General features: G+C 28.3%; 1 protein-coding gene across 4 annotated transcripts; it reads left to right on the top strand.

Moving 5' to 3' along the window:
• The first annotated feature begins 3084 nt into the window (after positions 1 to 3084).
• LOC107448766 (uncharacterized) lies at positions 3085 to 26671 on the top strand. 4 transcript variants are annotated; one of them, XM_016064089.4, is made up of 4 exons: positions 3085 to 3281; positions 3394 to 3537; positions 14331 to 17810; positions 20943 to 26671. In XM_016064089.4, exons 3-4 carry the CDS (start codon positions 14379 to 14381, stop codon positions 21141 to 21143), a joined length of 3633 nt encoding a protein of 1210 aa, XP_015919575.2. In that variant the 5' UTR covers positions 3085 to 3281; positions 3394 to 3537; positions 14331 to 14378; the 3' UTR covers positions 21144 to 26671. The 4 variants fall into 4 exon arrangements, with proteins under 4 accessions (XP_015919575.2, XP_015919574.2, XP_071042618.1 ...); XM_016064088.4 differs by having other exon boundaries at positions 3085 to 3272; XM_071186517.1 differs by having other exon boundaries at positions 3085 to 3264.
• The last annotated feature ends 258 nt before the right edge of the window (positions 26672 to 26929 follow it).

The raw sequence follows: 26929 nt of genomic DNA on the forward strand, positions 1-26929 counted from the left end.
TATTTGACGTATTATTTTTTATTTTAAGAATATTTCTTTTTTTTGGCAAACTGTTAGTAAATATAGTTATAGGTAAATCGATTCTCTAATAATAAATACAATAATGCAAACAAGTTTAAAACGAATACTACATATTAAATTCTTGAAGAAAGATCAAAGATTAAAATATGTAGATATTTATTTTAGACTATGTATGTAACTGTCAAAATGAAAGAAGAATACATTCTCTTTCTGAAAGAACACTGTAAACTCTGGGATAGAGGTCACGACCCCTAAGCGAAGGGAGAACGATTAAAGGATAAACAAAAGCCATTGGTCACTTTCTTATAACTATCGATACAAAACGTCACTTCCTAGGGGGAGGGTCCGAACCTTTGTTCGAGGGCTGGGATTCCCTTCACCGCTCTCTTCGGGAGTTGCGAGGTTTGGATTTTGTTTTACTATCGGACGGTGGTATAGAATAGACTCCGGGGAATAGTGACGTCACCGTCCGTGTTCAAAAGCTGCGAGGTTTGGGGTCCAGGTGTCTAAAAGATCGTTCGCTAAAAAAATGCAGTTTTTTCTAACTTTTTTAAAACATAAATTTTAATGAGTTGCAATTTCGTTTTATATTTCGATTTGATACAGAAGAATTATTTAAACAATGTGATATATTTGCCGCCTTTTTTATTTGGTTATAATCGCCCATTTTAGTAATCACTTTTCAAAGCTTTCGATAACATCGTAAATCCATTTTCGGAACTTTTTTCTGTTACAGTTCATGAAATTGATTTTTTTTATAGTTTTTAAAATAACGACACTCAAAATTTGAATCACGCATTTGATAATCACATTTTGATGCTCCCGATTTGTGTCAATACAATCGTAAATCCATGTAGTGTTCCGATCGTTTTATTTGCTATTATCGCTGCGAGTTTTCTCAATGTTTTTTTTTTTATCTCTATATTTTTTATACATTATTCTTACGACACGTAAAATTTAATTCGTGCATTTTTTAGATGTTTTTTGACGCTACGTTACCAATATATTTCGATCGAATCTTTCACAATTATTTCTACGGATATTTTCAAGTGATGTTATTAAGAAATAAGAAATCGCATATGTGAGTAATTATTTTTTAATCCGATCGATTTGAGCTAAATCTATCAATAATTTATTTTTGGTAGTTATTGCTGTTGCTTTTCACATGATTTTTTAAAATCCCGATATTATTATGATACAAGAAATTCAAATAGTATCTACACCTTAGTATTCACTGTTTGACACGATAATTCTATAGTTTTTTCTATAAATTTTTCGTCAGTTCGATTTCCGCATATTTTTTAAAATCTCGATATTTTTAATATAATATTATTTATTACAAGGCGTGAATCTTGAAACTTTCATTTAGTTAGCCCCATTTAGATGCGTTCGATTCGTAGGAAAAAAATTTCTATCCCAATCTGACTTTTTCCAGTTATTATCGTAGATTCAACGATTTTTTAAACAGGATTCACAATTTTTTTTCCTTTGCTGCGATGACGAATCAAAAAGAGTATAGAAGGAGGAATATGCCATTTTTTTTTCAATACAAATTTTTGTTATGCATTGATAAAAAAAAATTATCATATAAATGACGATCGAAATGGGCTACAAGCGGTAGAGCAGAACTCTTTTCCTATGGCAACACTTTAAATGCTTTCACCCATAGCGTGTGGAGAGTCATAGGAGAAGTAAGTAAGTTAGTTTTTCTCTTGATTTTTAAATAAATTGAAAAATTTTAAGCTGGGAAACTATTCGGATCCGAAAACTATATTGAACATAGTCAGGACAGGAAAGGGTCAAGACATGGAACCAGTCTTCTTCCCAGATGGCGTATTCGATCGTTGCTATCGCGAAAATTATTTTTTATTTCTTCAAATTTTATAAATATTACTTTTGACAAAATGAGTCTTTATTATCCCATTGTGAATCTCTATAGAGTTGCTCCCTGGGCTATTGGTAACTGTAGTGCGACGTAAATAAAGTACTTACCAGCTAAGGTTTATTCTAACTGTAAGCAAAGAACGTCTCTTTTTACGTATGTATTTATATATATATGTATTATTTTAATATATATGCGAGTTTTTCACATGCAATTCATGTATCTCATTAATATTCGCGATCGCAATGATCGAATATGCCATCTGAAGAGGCGTGTGACCGGTTCAATGTTTTGACCCGCCTCCTCCTCTTCTCAGTTGTGGAGGAATGTGTTGTGATATTTTCCCTTTTCTTAATATTTTTCGTATTTAACTAATAAAAATATCTTTTAAAATTTCCACTATGTTTTCTTAAAAAACTATGTTTTATATAGTTTTCAGTTGAATACAGTTTCCTAACTTAAAAGTTTTTAATATATTTCAAAATCAAAAGAGAAACTAACATACCTCTTTTCCTAAGACTCTCCACAGGATAATGGTGAAAGCATGTGAGTGTCAATATAGGTAACGAGTTCTGCATTCAGCCACTTATAGCATATTTCGATCGTCAATATTGCACCTACAGCATTATAGATGGTTGACTGACTGTAAACAATAACAAGCTTTCTAAAACAGGAAGAAATTTAGGATTTTTTCGGTGCAGTTCACCTTTTATGCTATGCTTACGAGGTGATGTAAGAAGAGGCTTAATATTCTAGGAAGTTTCATTATGGTGTTTTGTGTTTAAATGTATGCGTAATTTTAGAATTCGGTAGAGTTTTCGGTAGTTTGTAAATTCCAACAGATCGTGAGCCTAACTCAAATTTAACATTAATATGACAGCATAAAGAAGTGTAAAGTTAGCCATGTTTTGATTGTTATCCCTTATTTGGCTACATTTGTGTAAAATAGCACCGTTTGTTATTTTTTTGGATAGCATCATACTAAGCTTGCGGAGTCTTCCGAATTCATTTGTTGTTTGTTTCGTTGGAAGTTAGATAGAAAAAATGCGTGACATTGGAAACACTACTGGTATAATAATATTGGATGGTGCGTTTTTTCAAGCTTAGGCGGAAAAATCAGTCGAAAGTAGTAACCCGGAAGTCTTGCGACGAATTTTAACTCCTAGCGCTATCTGAGCTTAGCTTTACACGATCAACCATCCATATTTTATGCAGTAGGAATGGTCCTTAGCGCCGTAGTTGCTGATATTATTCTAGAAAGTTAGGATCAACACTTTCAATCGAAACAGAAACTTTTTGTTTTGATTTGATATGACGTCAGATGTTTTGGGAACTGAAACTTAGCAAGAAAATTTCTGTTTGTAATATGGTATTAAATGTAATTTATTTTATAGGTTTTATAAACCCTGTTACGTGTAATTTAAGATGACTGTGATATTTCATTTGTTTAATGTCTTCAATATTATGCATTTATTCTCTTTTCTTTACAGAAAACGTGTACACCAAATTTGTACGTCATACGTAAATCCGTATTCATCTTATTAACTTTGTAAATAAACTTGTGTGCTCAGTGCAGAACGGGAATATCCCGGAACAGAGCTTTTGTTAGTGTCAACGTTGCTTTATTTATAGACGTAAGTAAATAATTTACAGTATAATGCATTATATTTATTTATAATATAAAATATAGTGCTATTGAAGTTATATTAATTTATGAACTGCATATTTATAAAATTTACCTTCCATTTAATTATTTGTTTTCAAGAAATATTAGAGTAACTTGTTTCTTAAGCAGTATATTTTAAATTAAAGATATTTATTTACTGGATATTTTATCTGTTATATAAAATAAGGAATAATTATACTTTCATGTGTATGAAATCTTCCATTAACTAATTAGAAATGATTTATTAATCTTATTTAAAAAAAATTTCATGACATTTTGTGGAAAATGTTTGAAAATAAATGAGTGCTTTTTGTTATCCATGTAAAAATTCAGATATATTTCTGTATAATGATTTGTCACGTCAACTACAATACCCAAGACTCAAAATAGATTTTAAACTTGATATTTTTTTGAAAAAGTATATTTAAAAACTAGATGTTTGAGACACATCTAGTTTCTTTCAGTGTTTTTTTTTAGTTGCTAGGGCTTTGCAATTACTCTGCTGCAGGTCACAATCTAAATCTTCCCAAGAATTCAACTCTTATTAGTTACTCTTTATTTACTTGGAAGTCGCATTTTAATGCCCAGGTAATTTTGTTCTTTAATATGTATTGAGAAAATCTACAAGTCTATACTTCTTTTGACAATTATTAATTGTCATGAAGCAGCCCTTGAAATATCTATCTACTTGTTATTTGTGACTGAATAATGACTGACGTGCAAATTTTGTATTGTCCCGTTCCTGTTAAATATTGTTTCAAAACATAATTTTTCCAAGACTGTGTTGTGGGCAGGGTTTGAAAAAACCCGGGGATTTTTGAAAGAACCCAACCCACCTGGGTTTTATTGAAAAAACCCGGGGAAAATTGGGTTTTATTTGAAAAAACCCGGGGAAAATTGGGTTTTTTCATTTAGTGCTCATAAATTTTACTGTGAAAATATTTTTATTTATTAAATAGTGTTGTATAAGTAAACACTAAAATTTCATCTGACTTTTACCTGTAATAAAATTAAACTGGAATAAATATTTAATGGTCTTCCATGTTTTTATAATACGATTAATAGAAAGTGAAATTAAAATTACGTATAATTATAAAGAGTATCAGTTACTTGTCCCTTTTTTCAAATATTTAGATAAATATATGCATTTTTAGATACATTTTAACTTTATAGTTTCAAAAGACAAATTAATCTTAAAATTATAAAAAAGCATTTATAAAAAGTTATAGCTTATTTTTTTAAAATCAGAAAATAAAACTTTAAATTTGTTTATTGTTGTTTAATGTATCACTTAATAGAAATTTTTTTTTTTTTGCTTTCATTATTTTAAACATGATTAAAAGAAACAAAATAAATTGTATTCAAATGAAATCTTAAAAATAATATTTAAAAAATCTTAAAAGTAATATTTTAATTTTTAACTGTTTTTTAATTGTGATAAACTTTCTCCAAATAGTTAAAAATTGTCAGCAGATGTTAAGAGTTAACTTAAAAAAAAAGGTCCATTTTTTCCTTTATTATTATTATCATACAACAGATTCAAAGTGTCTACATTTCTCTCTTAGATGGTGATACACTTTTACGAGTTTTGTAGCTTTATCTATTCCTAATCTATTTCGAAGTTTACTCTGCACCAAACCGAAAGTTGAAAAGTGTCTTTCGATAGAGACAGAGGATGCTGGTGCTGAGTGCAAAGAAAAAAGAATTGACAGAAATTTTGTGGAAGCTAGGAATTTTATTTATTTACTTATTTATTTATTTTTTTTGCCATAATTTTCCACTATTTTTTGATGAAAACTGTTCAATAACAGTGTCAAGCATCATTGATTTTGGAAAGTATTCAGGATCGGAAATTTTGGATGCCATAACACGTGGCAGAAATTCTGGATGATGCTTAGAAAGACAGCTTTCTGCTAATTGGTCTTGTTCATCATTTAAAAATTGTCCCCTTGTTTCGGGATCCAGGATGCATATGCTAATAAATGATGTGGCTGAACAGCCTGATTGAATCTTTTTACAAAATGTGTATGGGGTTCTAATTCATCACACGATAGTAAGTTAATTCATATTTCAACAGCTTCTGAAATTGAAATGTTTTCTGATTGAAGCTTTTTTAAAGCTTAAGAAACAATTGATATCTGTTTTTCCCAATTGATAGTTTATTGGTAAAGCCCAACATTATTTAATATTTTTGACATATTATTATTAGATTCATTTTGATGTTCAAGAACAATCTCTTCATATTTATGGTAATTATTGGCAAAAGTTTTTACGTGCTCACAATATGAATTCCACCTAGTATCATTGGGTCATCAAGCAGTTTTTTTCATTTGCCCATCCATGTGCTTGATGCACATTTCTAAAATATTTGTTAACTTCAACGATGTGTCCAATGATAGTATTAGGAGATACTTCTTTTTGAACCAAATTTAAAAAAAAAAAAAATTTGTGAAAAAAACCACCAAGTGGGTTTTTTCAAAGTGGGCCCACTTGGGGAACCCTGGTTATATGTATTTTATATTAAGTTTAAATAACGCATTATCACTAATACATATTTGAATCTTCTTTATTTTTAAGTACATTACGTTTCATAATTTTTTAACTCAAGAATTATAAAATATAAATGCAGTAATATAAAAGGAACAAGTTTATTAATCTTTTTGTTTTCACACACATTTATTTACTATATTTATTAAACATATGGATATTACCCATTATAAAATTATAATCTGTAAATATTTATAATCAGTAAAAACTAAAATTTCATCTGACTTGAGTTAAATAAAAAACTGAAATAAATATTTAATGGTCTTACATGTTTCTATAATAAGATTAATAGAAAGTGAAATTAAAACTACGTATAATTATAAAGAGTATCAGTTACTTGTCCCATTTGTTTTCAAATAATTAACCCTAGAAAAGGATTTCATTTTTAGATAAATAATTTTAAAAAGTTCTCCTATAAAAAGTTTTAGCTTTTTTTTTTCTTAAGCTAGAAAATAAAACTGTTTAAATTTGTTAATGTATCACTTGGTAAAAAAAGAAAAAAATTGTTTCTTTTCAATTTTTTTTAATATATTATATTATTATATTACCTGTATGTATTATATTACCTGTTTATTAATATATAAAGCATGCAACTATAGTTGAAAAATTGATCTTTTCAGACTATATTATTTAAATTTTTATTTGATTTAATATCATTAAAATATTACTTTTTTGAAAAAACCCACTTGAAGTTTTCAATAGCACCTACTATAAAAATTATATGAATATTTGAGTTTCTTTTACTTTACTAATATTAAAAACTTAATCATATAAATCATGCAACTCTATTTGACAAATTTATGCTGCACAATAAATTATATAAAAATAAATGTGAAACAATAAGTTTTAGTAAAAAAAAAAATTTTTTTTTTTTTAAAAAAACCCACTTATCGTTCCAAGTGGGTTTTTTCAAGGTGGGCCCACCCAATAAAACCCGGGCGGGTTTTTTCAAAGTGGGCCCACTTGGCGAACCCTGGTTGTGGGCAAATAGGGTTCAAGAGTTGATGATTTAAGTAAGAGGGAGCTTAATTATACAGACTCTAAAATATACATTCTGAAATCTATATCATCTGTGTTAAAATCCTTGCCTGTTTTTGATCCATTAAGTTGGCCTTGCAAAGAAAAAATTCTTGAATTTGGGATAAATGCTATAAAGTGTTTTTCATGTAATTAAATTCAAGTCTCTTAAATGAACTAGAGGATGATTTGTTGGCCGAATTTGAGTTTTATTCACTTGACTCAGGGATGCTTCAGGGTAATACTAACCGTACTTCTCTTTAAGCTGTGTTCTGTCTATTATGACAAATGAATCATCCCTCTTAGGATGGCATGAGCACTGGTAGAATAGCATTAAAATGTTATGTTGAACATATTTAAGAATCTCTCTGGGCATTCTTCAAGTTCATTCTTCTTTGCGTTTATTCTTCTTCATATTCTTCATATTCTTCTCTCAGAACATTTTTCACTGCTCTGAATTAGTGTTAATGAAGTGGACATAAATTTGAATTTTGCTCTTCCAACACAGCATTCTTTACCTTCTCTATCCTAAATTCAAGAATTCTTTTCTTTGGAAGGCCAACCCAAGGTTTTTAAAACCCGCAAATTCAGAGCCGGATTATACCTTTTGTAGGCCCTAGGCATAGCCGTTTTTGGGCCCCCCTCCTTCCCCCACTCCTCCCCTCTTTTCAAAATATATGCTAAAATTTTCTTTCATATTTTTTTTAAACATTTTTATTAATATGGATTTTAATTTACAAATTTGTTTATCAAACTTTATCTGCAATAATGACATACTGCCCATATTGCAGTTGATATCGATAATACCATTATGATTAGTTCGATCGATAACTATGTAAACACTTCACGCCAACAATACAACAACAAACCAGCAAAGAAAACAGTGAAATTGATAGTGAGATTAATTACAAGAAATATTTACGCCATTTTAGATGTATTAATTTCAGAAATGACTAAAAGGCGTAAAGCTTACAGTGATTCGTACGATAATGTCGGTTTTCTTGTTACAAAAATTTGTCAGAATCTGAGATTAAACTAAAAGCGCAAAATTTGGCGAAAATTTACTCATCCGATTTAGAGGAAAACTTTGTAGATGAATTTTTGATTTCAAATTTGAATGAACATAAATCTGCACAAGAAATGTTGAAGACTCAAATTAAAGATAAACTTGTGAATACTTTTCCTAACGTTCACATTGCATTAAGAATATATTTGTCGATTCTTGGATCAAATGCAGAAGGAGAAAGATCCTTTTCCAGATTATAATTGATAAAAAATTATTTGCGTTCAACAATGAATCAAGATCGTTTGGCATCGCTCGCACTTATGTCTATTGAATACGACATTTTGCGTAGTTTGGAATTCGACAGCATAATACAAGATTTCGTTGAATCTAAAAAAGTAATATATTAGATCATAAGATTCTGCAAAATAATTTATTACCGAAAAATGTTATATTTTTATTTGTATCTTCATAATTTTGTGCAAAATACACTTGTTGTTTTTAAAGCTAAATTATTTTTGTCAAAAATTTTTTTGTTCTCCCAAGTTTTTCGTAGGCCCTAGGCACGTGCCTAGTGTGCCTATAGGTTAATCCGGCCCTGCGCAAATACTATGTTAACACATCTGTTGATATAAATTACAGTTTTTCTGTGATGTACATTTTTGCATATTTAATTAATATTCCTCTTTTAAAGTCTTATTTTGCATCCCATTTTTTATATTTGTCAGCTGAAAACTCAGAGCTATAGGAAAAACATTTGATTTGAAGCGCATTTTATGACAAAACTTACATGTCAGTCCTTAATATTTGGTCGCCAGGGGAAATCTTGCTCTCTGATCTAGAGAGAGCAAAAGAACTGTGTAGGATCAAAATTTTTGATAGATTTTATAATTTGCTTTAATTTTTTTTTATTCAGTATCTTTTTATGTTTCGAAATGTGTTTTTAGGTGTCATCTTTTGTCTGTATAATACACCAAATTAAAGGAAAGATAATCTCTTTCCCACATCATTAAATAAAACTTATTATAATTTTTTTCGTTCATCTCTCTTTTCTTTTATCTTTTTTTATATTTATTGTTATTACATCTATCTATCAAGAATTTTCGCAAAACATCAGCAGCTTTTGGATAAGACAATTTGGAAAAATTCCTCTTGTATACCTGAAGATAATTTTTGCACTGATAATTTTACATTAAGACCATACATTTATGTATACAAATCAATGACCAGCAATGAAAAAAACTTTAAAAATGAAAATTTATTGATAGTTTTATATTATTATTGAATGAAAAAATGTAACCTGTGTGGTATTTTTTTTTTAAAATGAAACTTTAACAATAATTAATAAATATCAATTCTCAATTTGAGTCACATAAAGTTAGTTTCATTTTAAGCTAATTCTAAGTTATGATTTTAAAATACTCAAGTCAATTTTGAACATGCTGAGCTGATTTTCGAGAGTTTTAAGCTATAGACTATTCAAAATAGTCAATATTCAATAATTGAATTTAGTTGAAAATTTAATTAATATTTCAAGAAAATAATTATGTCTAAAATTTAGAAGAAATTTTAAGAATTTTTACTTCTTCATTGCAAAAACATCTTTGTATCAATTATATTTTTATATTGCCTGAAGTAAGACCACATTTTGTAAGCAAACACATGATAATTTAAAGCCAAAAATCTTGTTTGTATTTTTAATATTTTTTTCTTTTTAATTCCCCATAAGCTTTATAAAAATTTAAATTGTAATAGATATTGTTTGTTTTGCATTTTTAAATAAGTCTATAGTTCATTTAAATTGTCTATGTTTTAGAAATGGGTAGAAATTGACTTTGATGGCATTTTTGGGAAGCTTTCCATATCATGATCTGTGGCAGAATTGTTTTGCATTTTTAAATGTGTCTATATTTAATCTAAATTGTCTATGTTTTAGAAATGGGTAGAAATTGGTTTTGATGGCATTTTGGGAAGCTTTCCATATCATGATCTGTGGCAGAATGTGTTTTGCATTTTTAAATCTGTCTATATTTCATCTAAATGTCTATGTTTTAGAAATGGGTAGAAATTGACTTTGATGGCATTTTGGAAAGCTTTCCATATCATGATCTGTGGCTGAGTAATCGCTAAGTCTTGGCCATTTCTGGACAGTGGCCTGCGAGAAACTAAAATGATGAAAAAAAATCAAGAAAATTGACTGACTTTAAGGGAAAAAAAAATCACAAAAATTGACTGACTTTAAGGCTATAACTTATATCCACCCTGGGCAAACCTCTACATGTTTTTTTTTTTTTTTTTCAAGAAAAGTTTCTGTTTGAATTAAATTTGGCGACAGGGCGATTGTAGTTGGCATTGCAGATTATGATACGGAAATATCCCTAGCATTTTTTAAATGACATTTCATTTTTAGTATATCTTTGTGCATGTGATTTCTTTTCATTCAAATAGACCAGTAGCTTTTTACTAGGCGGCAGTTTTATTCCTGATTTTTTTTCATTTCTCCCATTTATATAATTTATCTAAAATTCAAAAATTTCAATGAGTAATTAAAACTGAAGTTGCAAATTTTGATAATAATTAAATATTGTTTATTTTTTATGTTTTTAAGTAACCAATTTCTTGTTTTTACTCATCACTTTTTAAATAAGAACTGGTGAATAAAAATCAAAATTTCAAAATTCAGACATTAACGCTGTTAAAATCAAATTAATTGTGCAGACATTCTAAATTATTCAATTTTTAATAAGAGTTAAGAGGGAACAGAAAAATGCCAATTACATTTCCAATTAAAAATTTAAAAAAATGAATAAAAATTCAGTTAAAATTAAAAAAAAGTACTTTTTTTCCGTTGCTTGCTTTACAATAATTTTAATATTCTAAACCAAACTACATTTGGAACACAAAGCAGAATGTATTAATAAATATCTAAACACTTTTAAGTCAACTATTTTAAATTTATCTGAATCAATATTAATATAATCTGATAATATTAATTACTGATAATTTAATCTGATAATATCTGATACTCTCGAAAAATTTTGTATTTTCATGTTTACTAACAATGTTCTGTTTGTCAAATAATAATGTCCTTTTATTATTTTTTAAAATCTGACAAAAAGGAAACTAAATGTTTAATAACATAACTAAATAAATCAAATACACAAAAATTTTTTCAGGTACTAGTAAAGTAATTATTGATCCTTTGGCAATTACTGTCCCCTTTAAGTACATGGTAGTTTTTACCAAATAAATGAAAAACTATTTAATTTCTTTAATCAAACTATTCATATTTTATAAAAGTAATTTGATATACTTTATTAAAATCAATTTTTTTTGCTTGTTTGCAATTTCTCAAAAGAAATCATGGGACATTAATTATATTCAATGAATTTGCCCACTGAATTTTTAAGGAGAAAGTATGCTTATTGGACATAAAAAAATGGTACTGCAATGAAACTGTGTTATTCTGTAGAGCCCCGAGGCAAAATCGCAGCGACATGTCGATGTTGTCGCAAAACGCTACAGAGTTCTTGCAGAACGATTTTTCTCTTGAAAAGTAAAAAAAAAAAAAAAAAAAATCACTTTTCTTTTCTACAGAAATTTACACCTAATATTGGAATCTTGCTTTTAGATAATCACTTTTTGATGTGCTCAATTTATGCCAATAGTATCGTAAATCAATGTAATGTTTCAATTGTATTTTCGGCTATTATTGATATTGATTTCCACATGGTTTTTAAATATCCTGATATATTTCAAACAATCTGGAAAATTCAAATCGTGCATTTGAGTATTTACTTTTTAAGGCAATAATTCTATCGAATTTTGGCAGTTATTGCTCTTGATTTCTCCATAGTTTTTAAATACGATATTTTTTATACAATATTATTTATTATAACAGCCTAATCTCGAAACAAAACACCCATTTGAGGCATCCGATTCGCGTGATTTCGTCGTCTATCTTTTTATTGACAATTACTACTACCGATTTCATGATTTTTAACAATTTTTTTATTATGATGATTATTTACAATGGGTGATGTAGGAAATAATTTAAGCGTCCCCCCACACCAGAATGCAAAAATATCATCCATATTAGAATAAAAAATTATTACATGTTCAATTAAAAAAACAAACATATTGCTGCTTCTAAACTAAAACGACACATCTGCAGGCATAATACATTTGTAGATGTGTCATTTTAATTTTGAACCAGCGATATATAGTTTTTTCTTATGTAAACGCAGCACTTTTGTTATTTTAAATTAGCAACATTATTTAGTTTATTTTTAGTAACATTATTTAGTTTATTTTTAGTAACATTATTTAGTTTATTAATAGTAACATTAATTAGTTTGTTATTATTAAAAGTATCTTGCAGAAAGATATTAGTGCTAAAGAGTTTTGTCGCAGATAGCTCGAAAAAATTCTGCCACAGGGCTGTAGAGAACAATGTTCTTTATAATCTGGAAGTTATACTTCATTCAACTAGAGCCATCTATAGTATTTTATTAGTTTTTTTTCGTCCTTTGTATAGTTATTACACAAAAGTTGGGGGGCACATACAAAATGAGGTGTAGAACAAAATTTTTAAATTATTCTAAGAATGTTGATTATATATATGCAAGTACCCAAGTTATACTATGTAAGAATATGTATGTACTTTTCTCTGTAATACTTTCATAATATAGCAGGTATTGGTGACATGGGACAGTAATGACATTTTACTTATATTTTATTTTTTAAAAAATATAATTTATATATAAAATGCATCTGCCGAACTTTAAGAAAAATATATAATTAAAAAAATGAAAATATATATTTTACTGCAAAATATTGTTTAAGGCACAAAATGTATATTGTACATGGTACTGGGTATATTGTATGAGTAAAAATATCGATATACTGTATTGTAATTTAAAAGTATTCAATATATTTTTTTTTAACAAGCAGTGTTTTCATCGCAGAAAAAAATGGGTGAGAATTTCTCACCCTTTCTCAAAAACAGGGTGAGATTTCAAAAAGTTAAGTGAGATATCTAAAAACTATAAAAAAAAAAAAAACACTAAGAGACTTGAAAAAAAAATCCTTTCTTTAATTATAATACATTTTTAACATCTTCTAATTTTTAAAGCATTGAATATTTTTTTTTTTGCATCATCATATGGAAAATGTTCTACATCTACTTTTTTTATCAGCTATTCTCATTAGGTTGCTCAAATGCGTGTTTGTTTCATTTTGATCGTTTCTACCCACATTTGTTTCATTTTCATTTATCCGTTTCGGAGTAGAAGATATTGCCTTTACAAGGTATTTGTCCATCTTACAATAATGAGCAAAAAATTTGAACTTCTTACATGGAGAAACCTTACCTACGGTAAACACGTGGTTGCAGAGAAAATGCGTTCTGAAAGAGGTTCCGAAGGATGGTGTTCTGTTGTTCTTAAAGGTTCTGAACAATTCTGGTAAATAGGAAAGCTAGATAATGGGGCAGATGTTGAAAATAATGAAAGATCCAGGAAGAAAAGTGAAACAGATTTCATTCTAAATGGCACAATGAGAAATTTTTTTCAAAGTGCAAGAAATTCGCGAATTTTGAAATTGGTTTATAGAATGCGCGAATTTCTCGCGGTAATAATTTTTTAATGCGAGAAAAGAAAAAAATATGCGAGATTCTCGCGTTCTCGCGCTGTAGTGAAAACACTGAAAGACTATAAACTTTTAATTTTAACTTAGAATTTTCTGAATAGTAAGAAGTTTCATATTCTCTAAAAGTGTAAGTAACTTTTTCTCTAATAATTGGTTTTAAATGAAAGGCTACCATCATGTAAATGTTGCTTTGTGCAAATGTTGCACAAATGTTGTTTTGTGCAAAGATTTTTGACATAAAGTCAAATAATTTACTTTTTGTCACATGGCTTAAAAACTCTTGTTTATTCGAGTGATGTTATTCATGATTGTTTTCCATTTTTTGGTACTTTTTGTGTAGATAGTCTGCAAAGTACTTTCTTATTTTGCAAACCTTTTTTTTTCCTTTTAGCTTATGTTTCTTTATTCTGAAGGTAAAGTTTATGCTGATCTAGTAATTAATTTGTTAGGCATGAGTTTTTGGCTTATTTTGTTCACTTAGCTTTTTTATGTCCTTTTCTCAGCCTATTATATTATTTGTACTTATTTAATTATTTTTCTTTCAGGCCTGGTAAATTTTATGAATTGTATATGCTTGTATTTCCTCTTTACAAATGGATAGAAATGAAGCAACATTTAAGAACTTTTTGATAGAAAAAATTGAAAAAACTGGTGGTTCAGCACAAATTAGATATTTAAATCAACTTCTTTCTAGTCTAAGTTATGATGTTAGGAGTTCTGTGGCAAGTAATCAAGTTGAATTGATGAGATTTTTACGTAAATACCCTGATACCTTTCAAGTTGATGCAAATGGAAATGTCAGACTTCAAAGTACTAATTTACATGAGACTGATGCTAATGATGATGATGATGATCGATCTGTGAAAAGGTTTGTAAAAACTGAACCAAGTGATGATTTGCCCAGACAGTTAAACGATGGTGAAGGCGTTGTTATTAAAATCCACCCTACTTTTGGATTTATAGCTGCCAAGTCACCTTTGAAGACACAAGTATATTTTTCTCCAGCCTCTTTTGGGAATGAGCAGGTAACACTTTTGACTGATATAGACAAGTTGCATATTGGCGCAAAAGTTGGTTTCTATGCAACTAAGCAAAGTAATGAACATAGTACTAAATATCGTGCTAAAAGAGTGTGGTTTATAAAGTCTGAAGAAGATGGTAATCGAAATAAATTCCAGAATGACTGTGAGCCAAAGAGTAGGAAAACTCGGGAGACTGGAAAATATGATGCTGGTGTTAATGAAGGTGAAGGCAAGATTCTAAAACTTTCACCAACCTTTGGATTTATAATAATTGACAATGACAAAAATAACACAGTATTTTTTTATAAGAGCAACCTTGCTAAATATGAAAACGTTGTGGACTTAAATAAAGTTTTAAAAGTTGGAGATTTGGTTGAGTTCAAAGCTGTGCGAACAGCAGAGAAGAAAAATACAGCACGATGGTCTGCAACTCAAGTGTGGATAAAAAAAAGTACTAACGCTATACCAAACACAAAAGGTAGTGCAGATTTGCAAAATGTTGCACCGAAAAAACAGCATCTTAAAAATCAAACTGGTAAAATCTATCCACACTCAAAAGGAATTGTTATAAAATTTGGTTCCAAGTTTGAAAATATCGCAGATGCTGATTCCAGTATATTTTATATGCTGGGTACTAAAGTTATGGATGTGTCTTGGGAATTTTCCGATGGAGATAATGTCCGCTTTGATGCTGTTGAAATTAAGTCTCATCCAGGTTGGAAAGCAACTCTGGTTTGGACTGGGGAAAGGCCAAAAGTAGTTACAGCTCCTGACTTGGGTGATTTTAGTGAATTTGCTGATGATATTGATGATACGGCTAGCACTATTTCAAAAGTCTCTGATAATTCTATTTTTTCTGAAAACAGCAGCAGATCTTATCAGCCACCATTAAGCAGATCTTCAGGTTATTCGTCAATGAGACAATCCCAAGAAAATTTGCAGCATTTTAGTGTACCTCCTAGCAGAAACTCGAGCAGCATTGAAACACGTTCTTACATTGACATGGATGTTGAAGATATTTCAGATACCACTAGTTGTTATTCAAGGTCTTCAGATAAATCTGCTGGTGTTTCTGGTAGGGGCTTTTCAAGAAACTCTCGAGCTCAACGACGAAGATCATCCAACCAGAAAAAAAAGTATTCCAACCAAGATCTAAGGCATGATAATATGTACAATAGTTCTAATTCATATAGTGAGAATTGGCGGACAAGTGGAAATAGAAACTCAAATTCTCATCAAGAAAAAAGGCAGAGAAGTTTAAACAGAAATCCTGATTTATATCACAGAAGGCAGGAAAGCTTAAACAGAAATTCAAGTTCATACCACGAGAGAAGGCAGGAAAGCTTGAACCGAAATTCAAGTTCATACGATGAAAGAGGGCAGGAAAGCTTAAACAGAAACTCTAATTCATATAATGAAAAAAGACAGGGCAATGTAAATAGAGGTTCAAATCCTTATCAGGAAAAGAGGCAAGGTACTGTAAACCAAAAACCAAACTCTTATCAGGATAGAAGACCAGATATGAAAAAAAGGAGTTCAAGTGTTGGAAAGAATTCTGCACATCAAAATGTTGAACGATTTAAACGATATGAGGAAATACTTCAAAAGTATATTGTTGACACACCAAAAGAACCTGAAGATGACAATATTAGTACAATCTCAGATTCTTCCAAAAGTGATGTTTCATTTAAAGATTCTCCACCTGAAACCAAGACTTACATAAATTGGGCTGATACTCCTTACCCAGGTGAAGATGACGATCTAGAAATTGATGATGATGCAGAAAAAGACGACATAGAAACTGAAAAAGTGGCTACCCAAAATTCTGCGAAAGATTCTATAGATGATGCATCTGTTATCAATCAGGACGAGGTGTACAACTCCGAAGATGAGTTTAGTGACGCAGTTGAAGAGAGAGCAGAATCTCTTCCACTCGATGAACCACTTAAATTATTAGCTGCAAATGATGATTTGTCAACTGATGCCAAAGAAGAAAAAGTTCCTACTAAGTGCTGCGTTAAAATCTTCAAAGAAATTGAAGGAACAATGAAAAAGGTGCATTGTAAATATGGTACAATTATTTGCCCCTTGTTGCCCCAGCCTGCCAATTTTTTCTGGCAAGATGTCTATCATAATGAAATACCAGTTTCAGACCGATATGATGATTTGAGAGAATTTCTGAAGGTAGGAGATGTTCTAAAATTCAATTGTATCAGAGTGGTCGATGAGGAAGAATGTAATTTTATTAAGTGCACTATGCTGTGGAAGGGCAAAAAGCCTAATATTGTCGAAATGACACCTCAGCAATATATTGCCAGTGAAAAATTGAAAGTTTTCCTTAAAGATGATAATTATGAAATAGAAGTGGTATCACCTAGTAATCCAACTCCTGCCAATGCACCACCAGAGCAGCCGAAACGAAAATTTTTAGTCACTGTAAATAGTGAAGATTCAGACAGTGAGGCTGAGGCATCTGCCTCTGCTGCTAAACCTTTGCCAAATAGCTCTGAACACAAAAAGGTTTCTTCGAATGAGAGTGAAAGTGGTGCTGAGGCGTCTGCCTCTGCTGCTAAACCGTTGCCAAACAGATCGGTACACACCAAAGTTTCAAACCTTAGTTCAGATGAGAGTGAAAGTGATGCTGAGGCATCTGCCTCTGCTGCTAAACCGTTGCCAAACAGATCGGTACACACCAAAGTTTCAAACCTTTGTTCAGATGAGAGTGAAAGTGATGCTGAGGCATCTGCCTCTGCTGCTAAACCTTTGCCAAGCAGATCCGTACACACCAAGGTTTCAAACATTTCTTCAGATGAGAGTGAAAGTGATGCTGAGGCATCTGCCTCTGCCGCAAAACCGTTGCCAAACAGATCCGTACGCCCTAAGGTTCCAAAGCTTTCTTCTGATGACAGTGGAAATGAGGCAGAGACAAATTCCGATAAAAATGAACTTATAGAAGGAATTAGTAAAATAATTAAATATGGTGGACTGCCTTCATGTTCTCGGGTATGTCTCTTTTTGTTTACAATGCAAGTTAATTTTAGATAACTAGTTTCAAGACGAAAAAAAAGTGATTTATAAAGGCTTAAAATTTTTATTAGATATTATATTTTCTTAATATAATTAATTATTGAATGAAAGTTGATTGATTGACTTTTCCTTTTTTAATGAAATTTTATAAAAAGGTATTTTCAAAATAATAATTGACTGAAAGGAAATTTAAATTAGCTTTAAAATGTATGGTATGTAATTTCAAGTTAAAACCGTATTACATTACCATTCAAGCAGGGTTGGCAGGTTTTTGACTTGTGACAGTTTTTGACAGTTTAAACCATGGTTTAAACCGTCACGTCAGAAACCTCACTGTCGAAAATGTCAAAAACCTATATTCATATGTGAAATTTAATTAATACATAAAATTTATATATTTTTTAAAGGATAGTGTTTCTAAATATGTTCAGAAAAAATAAATTTAAAATTTTGAAGAAACACTTATATTTTGAATAGTAACCAAAATCTTGTACTTTTGAAAGCTCACATCTTTTGTAATATTATGTATTCATTTTCATGTGTTATTGAAAATCTGCAGTGATATTATTAAGAAATTTATTTATAACCAAATTTAGTGTATAGTATAGATTATACTAAAAATTAGACATTTTTAAAGATAAACATTAGCAGTTTTGTACATTAGACATCTTTTAAAGAAAAATCTTTTTAATATTCTTTTAAATCTTCTTAATAATCTTTTTAACATAAGACAATACAAATTTAAGTGCTTTCTGTTAAATACACAGAGTAGTTAGTGTCGATTTACAGTATATTCAGCCTATTCATTTACTATGCTGAAAATTTAGTTTATCCAAATACTTGTGAATTTCATTTTGCTGAATACTATATAGTTTTGTTGAATATCTAAATATTCAGCTGTTGAATAATTACTTCTTGCTTTCAAGATATGCATTATTTGTATTCTTAATACAAGTGGGGGAAAAAAATTAAGAGGTAAAAATTGTTTTAAAATGATAAGTGTAATAATTATAAATAAATATAATAAACAATATGAATTATATTTATCATTATTCACAAATATAACTACTTTTAAATTCAAATTAACATACTGGATAATAAAGATATTCGGTATAACATTAAAAAAAAATTTTTATACACTTGTATCTTATATCAAGTTTGTATTTATACAACATAACTTGTAAGTTCCTTATAAATATTAGTTATATGTTCCTTATATGTCAAAAATGCATAGTAATAAACTTTTAATTTTCTTAAGTATCAAAAAAAAAATTTTTTTTTTCAAAATATAAATATTTAAAAAAAATTTGTGCAAAATTTTTCTGCACATGCATTTGAATATAAATTTCTGAGATTTTAAATCTGTTATTTTACCTTAATTTTAATTAAAAAATATTTTAAAACCTGCTGATTACCTATAGTATAATTAAATTTCAATATAATGCATGGCAACTGTTGGTAGTTTTGAAGTTTATATATTTTCTTGGCAAACTTCAGTTTTTGACATTTTTGACGGGTTTTTGACGGTTTAAACCAGTATTATACCCTTGTCATGTCAAAAACTACTTTTTGACGTCAAAAACCCAACCCTGCATTCAAGTATGATAAAGTTCTAGTTCAGTAGTTTTGTTAGAATGAATTTTTTTTTTTTTTTGCTCCTACATTAAAGAACATAATCTACTAATTAACCCCTTAACACACAGATTTTCGAGAAAAAAACAGGCATAAAAATTTTTTTTAATGCAAAAAAACACATTTCGTTTGGTGGACAATTTTGATTGTACTGCACTTTTGTTCCATGGAAGAAAGCTATATTTTATATTTGAATAAATAAGTGTTATAGCTTACAATCCTATGTAAATGATAAATATCAATAAAAAGTTTTTTTCTTCTTAGCTTTCATTTTCAATTCTCGATTATATTCGAATGTGAAAAATTATAGCAACATAAAATACAACGTCACTCGAATTATCTTGAGTGTGCACAGTTTGGCCTGCTTGCACTCGAATTAACTCGAGCGCACAAGTTAAGGGGTTAAATACAAATTCAATGAGTGATACAAATTCAGTTTGAATGATACAATTTCCAAATTTATCACATAATAAAGAGTATTGCTATCTTAGTAATTGTGGTTATTTTTAAATTATATCTTTGCTTATAATAAAATGAAGACTGTGTGAATGTGAAGAGTTTATGAAATTGTGAGCAAACAATGTCTCTTCAAGGTACAAAATTTTTTGAGAAGATAGATATGGATCTCTCATTAAAATCCAATTCTTGATCAGAATCTTTTTTATCCTAAATAACATGACATAATTTTATCCGAAATAACATTATATAAATAACATAATTTTAAAACGTTTTAGGCCAGCCAAAATATAGTTTTCATAAAAATTCTCGGCACATTATTAAAAAAAATTTAGTTTTATTATCTTGGTGCGAAATTGTTAAGCTAAATATTATTGTTAATAGACTTCGGTGTTGATGTTAGGAGAATAAGTCCAGAATTTCCTATTTTAATTACGTAAGTGCACTTATTTAATAACTAGTTGAAGATTTTCGATAGTTTTTATTTAATTTTATTCTGTATTCTATTGAACTTGATTACCAAATTTGTAAATTTAACTTAGAAAAACTTGAAACAAGTTTTAAGAATGCTTACAAACTTGAAATTTAATATTTGGTAACTTTGTTCAGTAGAAATACATTTCAATTGATAAAATTAATTAAAAACTATTCAAAAATATGAATTAGTTTCTGAATAAACTTGGAAATTCCACACTTATAATTGTCCATAGCTTAATATGGAGGAAGTAAAATCTCTTTTCTCTCTGAAAAAAAACCCCCTGAATTTATTTATTCTACTTGAAAGAAATATTAAAAAAATAGACGAACATTTGATCGAAACTGTTCTAAAAGTTGTTCTTAATTGGTGTAAACCTAATAGGAAATTTCCACAACGGCCTGTTCGTAAACTATAAATATATGATTACATCACTATCTAGATCTCACTGTCGTTATTTAGAATAATATATAAGTTTTTTTCTTGTTATGCTTAGTATGTTGATTTTTTTTTTGTACTTAACCACTTATTTTCTGTAATTTCAGGTTGACTTGACGTCAGTTTCTTCAGAAATATTAAATTTTGTTTTGAATATGTGTGCTGTAAAAAAACTTGAAGCAGTGAACCAATCTGTTAAGGAAACCCAAACAATTGATGACACATTGCCCGAATCAGTGCCTACTAGTACAGCATCCCAAACTATATTTACAGGAGATGTTAGAGGAAACAATATATACACAGAGTGATAATAATTTAGTTGAATTCTAAATTCGTTACTTAGTTCCTGTCATCCCATTCATCCTTGTCTTTTATGTTTTGTTATTTGAAGCTCAAAGCAATCTTTTAAGTTCATTTCGGCTATTTCGTTCAGGGATACTAACTACTACAGCTTTTCCCAATTTCTACAAACTTAAGTGCTAAAATATAAAAAAAAATCCAGTTTTCAGTTTTTTAAAGTAGTACAATGCTAGTGTTTCATTTGTAGATAATCCCTCATTTTGTAATAATTAAAGATTTACTTGTTCAGTAAATAGTTGAATATCATTTGCTTGTACAGAATTCAGGGTGCGCAGCATTTTAAAAAAGTGCTTAAAGGTGCTTTCTTTGTTCGGGGTTTGTAAAAAGTGCTTAATTTTCTATCTTTTAAAAAGATATTTTTTCTGCGTCTTGTCGATTGTCTTTCTAAATTACAAAAAAATGCATGATTTTTGACAATTTTCTTTGCAATATTTATCAGATACTAGTTATTTTATCATGATTATATAAAGTTTTTGAATTTTATTGATTTTATGTTTATAAATTAAGAACTTTAAACAAAAGAATTTTTATTTAATGTTTATTACTGCACAGATCCTAATTATGATTTTTTTGGAAAGTGATTAAAATATTTTTTGAGTGCTTAAAAAGTACTTAAAAGGTGCTTATTTTTTGTTGACAAATCTAGCTACGCACCCTGGAATTAAGCAAAAAAATCTTAAACATTAATTATTGTTTTATTTTTTAAATTCTTCACAGCAATAAATTTTCAAGACAATGGAAAATGCTGTGGCATCACAAAAGAGGTTTTAGCTAAGAATAGTTAAAAAATCATTTTTCCTATTATAATCTATTTTCTACATTTAAAGTAGATTTTTATGTTTAACAGACATCTATATTTTAAATTGAAAAATCTATTTAATTTAAGCTTCTGAGCCTATTGAAACTTATATTTTGCTTAGATTTGAAAATCATGATAAATTATGCAATAAATTTTTTTTTTTACCATTAATGTTTTAAATTAGAAAGGAAAAATTGCTTCTTATTTATATCTAAAGTTAAAGTTAGTTTATAATAGATTTGTGAATGATGTAGTTGAGGAAATTTTTTTTGTGGTGGTGTCACAACAGATTATATTTGTAAATTAATTAAACTGAAAATTGAAGGGAAAAAACTATTTAGGCATAGCAAGGGACTTAGTTTTGAACAAAAATGCTCTAAGTTAACCATTTTTAAGATGCTTTTTTATCTGCATGCATTTAAATATGATAAAACTTTTTTGTTAAGAGACAATTTTAAATTTAGCCATAGAATATCAACATGAAATGTTTTAATTTGTAATTTAGTAATACTAGGAAAAATATTTTTGTTGCTGCGGAAAGCAATATAGTACTTAGTATCCCTGCTTTCTCATCATCATCAAAATTTTTATGTTAAAAATTGTGGTTATAATTGAGTAAATCACTGCCGTAACTATTTATTTGACATGACATTCAATGTTAATTACTGATGAAGTGAGAAAATGTTATGTTTTATGATAATGCTGTGATAACTTTTTAGTCTTAATATTTTTTTTTCTGTTGTGTTTTTACTTTACTTATCAATAACTCCTGATTGGAAGTTGTCAGAAATTTCTGTGTGCATGAAAATGTTGCCATACTTTAGGTTTTCTTAAATTATTTATTTTATTTAATTCTTGAATTATTAATTTTTATATCTTATTGTTAAAATATAAGATAATCCCATATTGAGAATTTATGTAAAATATATTCAAAATTAGCCTTCTCATTTTGCTCAACCTAATAAAATATTGTAGTATAATAATTCTCAATTAAAAAAGCATATGGATATGTCTTTATTTTTGTTAAAACTTATTTTCAGGTGAAAAAAAGAATTTAATATTTTTTCCCAAGGAAATGATTAATATCATTTTCTTGTCTTTTATTTTTAAACTTTATTATTATTTTTTACATAAAATATGATATACGCGTACATTTTAAGGATAGGAGTAAAGAATTTTGTACAGTAAATTTCTAACACACTTTTTAACGAAAAATTTAAACAATGTGGATTTTGTTTGTATTTTAGGGGTAAAGTTTTGTGATAATAAAATTAATAAAACGCCATTTTTTAAACATTTGTTATAAAAAACGGACAGTCTTAGAAACCAAAGCAGTTTAAAAGGCAGTTATTTTTGATGAAGCGTTTTGCATTTTTCTTTATTTGCATCAGAAAATCAGTACAAATATGCTTGCATAGACTAGAATTAAATCTTAATAGCTATAAAAAGTTCAGCCTTGTAAGTTGTTTTAATTCCATTACTTATGAACATTTTTGGCTTTACACTTTAGTTTATCTTTCATTACATTGGTATGTATTTCTTTTTAGAAAATTTTGAATGTCTGGAGTTTTAACTTAAGTTTGAAAATATTTAATTCTTTATGTCAAATTTATTGTCTTTGAATAGTAATTTGAAACAGTAATTCGATAAACTGTAATCTTAGATTTCAATTTTTAAATCTTTTTGTAGGGAACGGATTATCCGTAACGATCGGGACCATCGCTATTCCGGATAACTGATTTTTCCGGTTTTCTGAATCGCTACAAAAAGCCGTTCTTTTATTGTTAAGCCCAACTTAAAAAAAATAAATATTTGGAAGTAATCTTAAAAAGAAGAAAAAAGGATGGAGTAATACACTAATAATTATTCCAAAATGATGGTAAGGTAAACATCTTTCAAAAAAGAAAGAAAAATCCTAAAATCTTAAGAGGAAAATTTTTTTTTTTTTTTTTAAATTGTGGGAAAATTTATCGAATTTTGTTCCGGTTTTTTGGTTTTCCGGATTTCTGATTTCCGGATAACGGGTTCTGTACTGTAATTGGTGTGAAGATAGAATTTTATCATTCACCATTTAGTATTTATGTTGATACCTTTATCAAAATTGTTGCACTTTTTCAAAATCCTATCAAAAATATAAATTGCTTGCAAAAATATAAAAAGTATTGCATTTTTTAATTTGCCCCTTTATATCTCAGATCGAGATAAATGCATTGTATCATAATCTCATTATATTTTATGAAGCTTTGTCTAAGTTATAAGCGAAAAATGTTATGAATAGCTAAACTCTTATTATTATATTCATATGAAAGCTTTTAATTCATTTATTAAATTGGCATTTGGAATTTTGTCATTTGTCATTGAATTGTCAATGCTGCATATTAGTTAATTTTTTTACTGTGTGTATACAGGCTTATTTTTTTTTAAGGGAAAAAATACAATATTCAATTAATTTTCAAAATTTAAATGCCCGTGCTTTTAATTTTACTTGCTCAGAATTTGTAACTTCAGTATTTTTAGTATCTCCCCTCTGAACATTCAACAATACCTCTTTAAATTGTTTTGTGGTTGGTTAAAATTGAGAAAGTAAAAAAAAAAAAAATCGTCCAGAATACTACACACTATTAAGGTTTCACAAGAAATGTACCATTTAAGAACATCTTTTTAATGTGTATTTAATACCTTCGTTTGAAATAACTTAAAATAAGATATGATACATTTATTTTAAATTCTCCAAAATATTGACTTAAGTTATTTACTGACTTAAATATTTTTCTTTAAATCTATAGATAGGTATATTTATTAATCAATATTATTAAATATTAATAAATAAATAAGCTCTTGAAATTAAAACTGCTCATGTCATTGATCCAAATCTTTCTTTTTTGTGCTTGATTTTTTTTCGTGGTTTATGTCCGCAAAATATTTATATTTTTCTTCGGTTATTATGAAACTGTCCGTTTTATTAACTCGAAATTTTCCTTTAAGTACGTAATCTTTTTCCTGACTTATGTCATCTGATTATTATTTTTCTTCAGGTTTCATGATAATCAAGGTGAAACTATTGAACTAGAAGACATATATTAAAAAAGAGCATTTCCGATGAATGGTAATTTTGAATTGTATGCAGATAGAAAAGTTCTGAATGAAGTTCTAGCTAAATTTATTTATTTTATGTGAAAGAACATTGTTTCTTATTATTTTTGTTCTGTTTGACATTGTTACACAAATGTATACTTACATAAGCTAAATGTTAATTTTTCTTTTAAATTGTCTATGTAAATTTGTTGAAAATGAATCAATAAATGATAAGATTGTTAATTACATAAACACTGTTATTTTTATTAATGAGCATTGGAAAACTATTTTTGTATTGAGAAATGTTATTGAAACTTTTTTTTTTTAAGTTAGTGGTAAAATAGGACATGTTGTGATTTATAATTGCTATGTAAGAAGTTAAATATGTTTATGGGGACATGGTACATAGATTGGAAATATTCTGATATTTTCTACTTACCTACATTTTTCAAAGCATAACAATTTCTTTTTTGAAAGCTTATTAATATATTTTATTCCAATTTATATTTACTGGATGCTTACAGGCTGTTGTAAGATTGCAATTTAAATTATTTTAATTTTTTTGGGGAAGTCACAACTTTGACGTTTTTTAAGAGTTTTAGACCTTTTTTATTATTTATGGTTTGTTTCATTTTTTTAATGACTTTCAATTATTTCTGTTTTGTAATGCCAACTAAAATTTACTCAAGTTTTACGAGAAAAAAAATGGCAAAATTGAAAAAAAATTAAAAGGGGTTTGAAAGTGTTTTTTTCTTCTTCCTGAACACACATTAAATAAAAACAAAATTTTTTTAGCTAGTTTGACTGTATTGTTGCTCAAAAATATCAATTATATAGCAATAGAATAATTGACTATATAGCAATAGACTTCATGTGAAAACCAGGTTAATCAGTTTTTATTTTTAATGCATTTTTAATTGTAACTTTTTGATAAGTGTAAGAACCTAGCACAAATATAAAATCACCCTTTTCTTGTATCACTATATAAACCTATTGTCTTTTTAAATTTTATTTGACTGTCACTAAGAATTGAACTTACTGTGTTCTACTCCCAAACTTTTCAGATGTTTCTGTGTTTAAAAATAAAAAAGCCCCTTGTTCTAACACCAAGCTCCTCAAATGTTAAGAATAATAATTAAATAAATATAATTTAAAAAATTAGAAAATGTACCATGTCTCCTTAATTGAACTGAATTATAAATTTTCTAAAGTAAAATTATTATTCAAAAGGCAGTACAGTCTCCTATGATATGAAGAATATTTAAATCCTGAGGATGTGGAATTGTTTGTTACTCGTGATAAAATAGTAGAACTAATTATGTAAGAAATTCTTCTTGCCCTTTCAAAATTTTTCCTTATACCCTGCGAAGGATTGATTGAAGTCTGCATTATGTTGCTTGAAATGTTATAATAATTTTGTTTTAATACTTGTTAAATTAAACATTTTATTTTTTTAAGCTGTTCAAAAATTTTTTTTAAAAAAAAATTACGATATTTTCTTCAAGTCAATTATTTATTTTCAGATGTTTTTGTGTTCTGTGTGTAAAATTTCTGTGCTTGATTTCTTTAGTTGAATTAAAGATTATTTTATTGATTTAAAAATGTTTTTTTTTTTCTTTCATTACATGATAAACGTGTGAAAAGTTCTGGTATGTCAGTTATTACCAACGTTACGATGGTGTTCGTAACTGACTGAAAATCTAAATTTCCCTCAAAAATCTTTTAAAATAGCAGGAATAACTGCCTACCTATTAGTGATATAAAAACCATCTCGCTGTAAAGAAAAATCGTACAAGTTGCTTTTCAACGAGAAAAGCTATGATAAATTTCTTTTGTAATAAACAAATGTCAAGATGAAAG

This window comes from Parasteatoda tepidariorum, chromosome 10, assembly GCF_043381705.1.
Source record: "Parasteatoda tepidariorum isolate YZ-2023 chromosome 10, CAS_Ptep_4.0, whole genome shotgun sequence".
Taxonomy (NCBI): domain Eukaryota; kingdom Metazoa; phylum Arthropoda; class Arachnida; order Araneae; family Theridiidae; genus Parasteatoda; species Parasteatoda tepidariorum.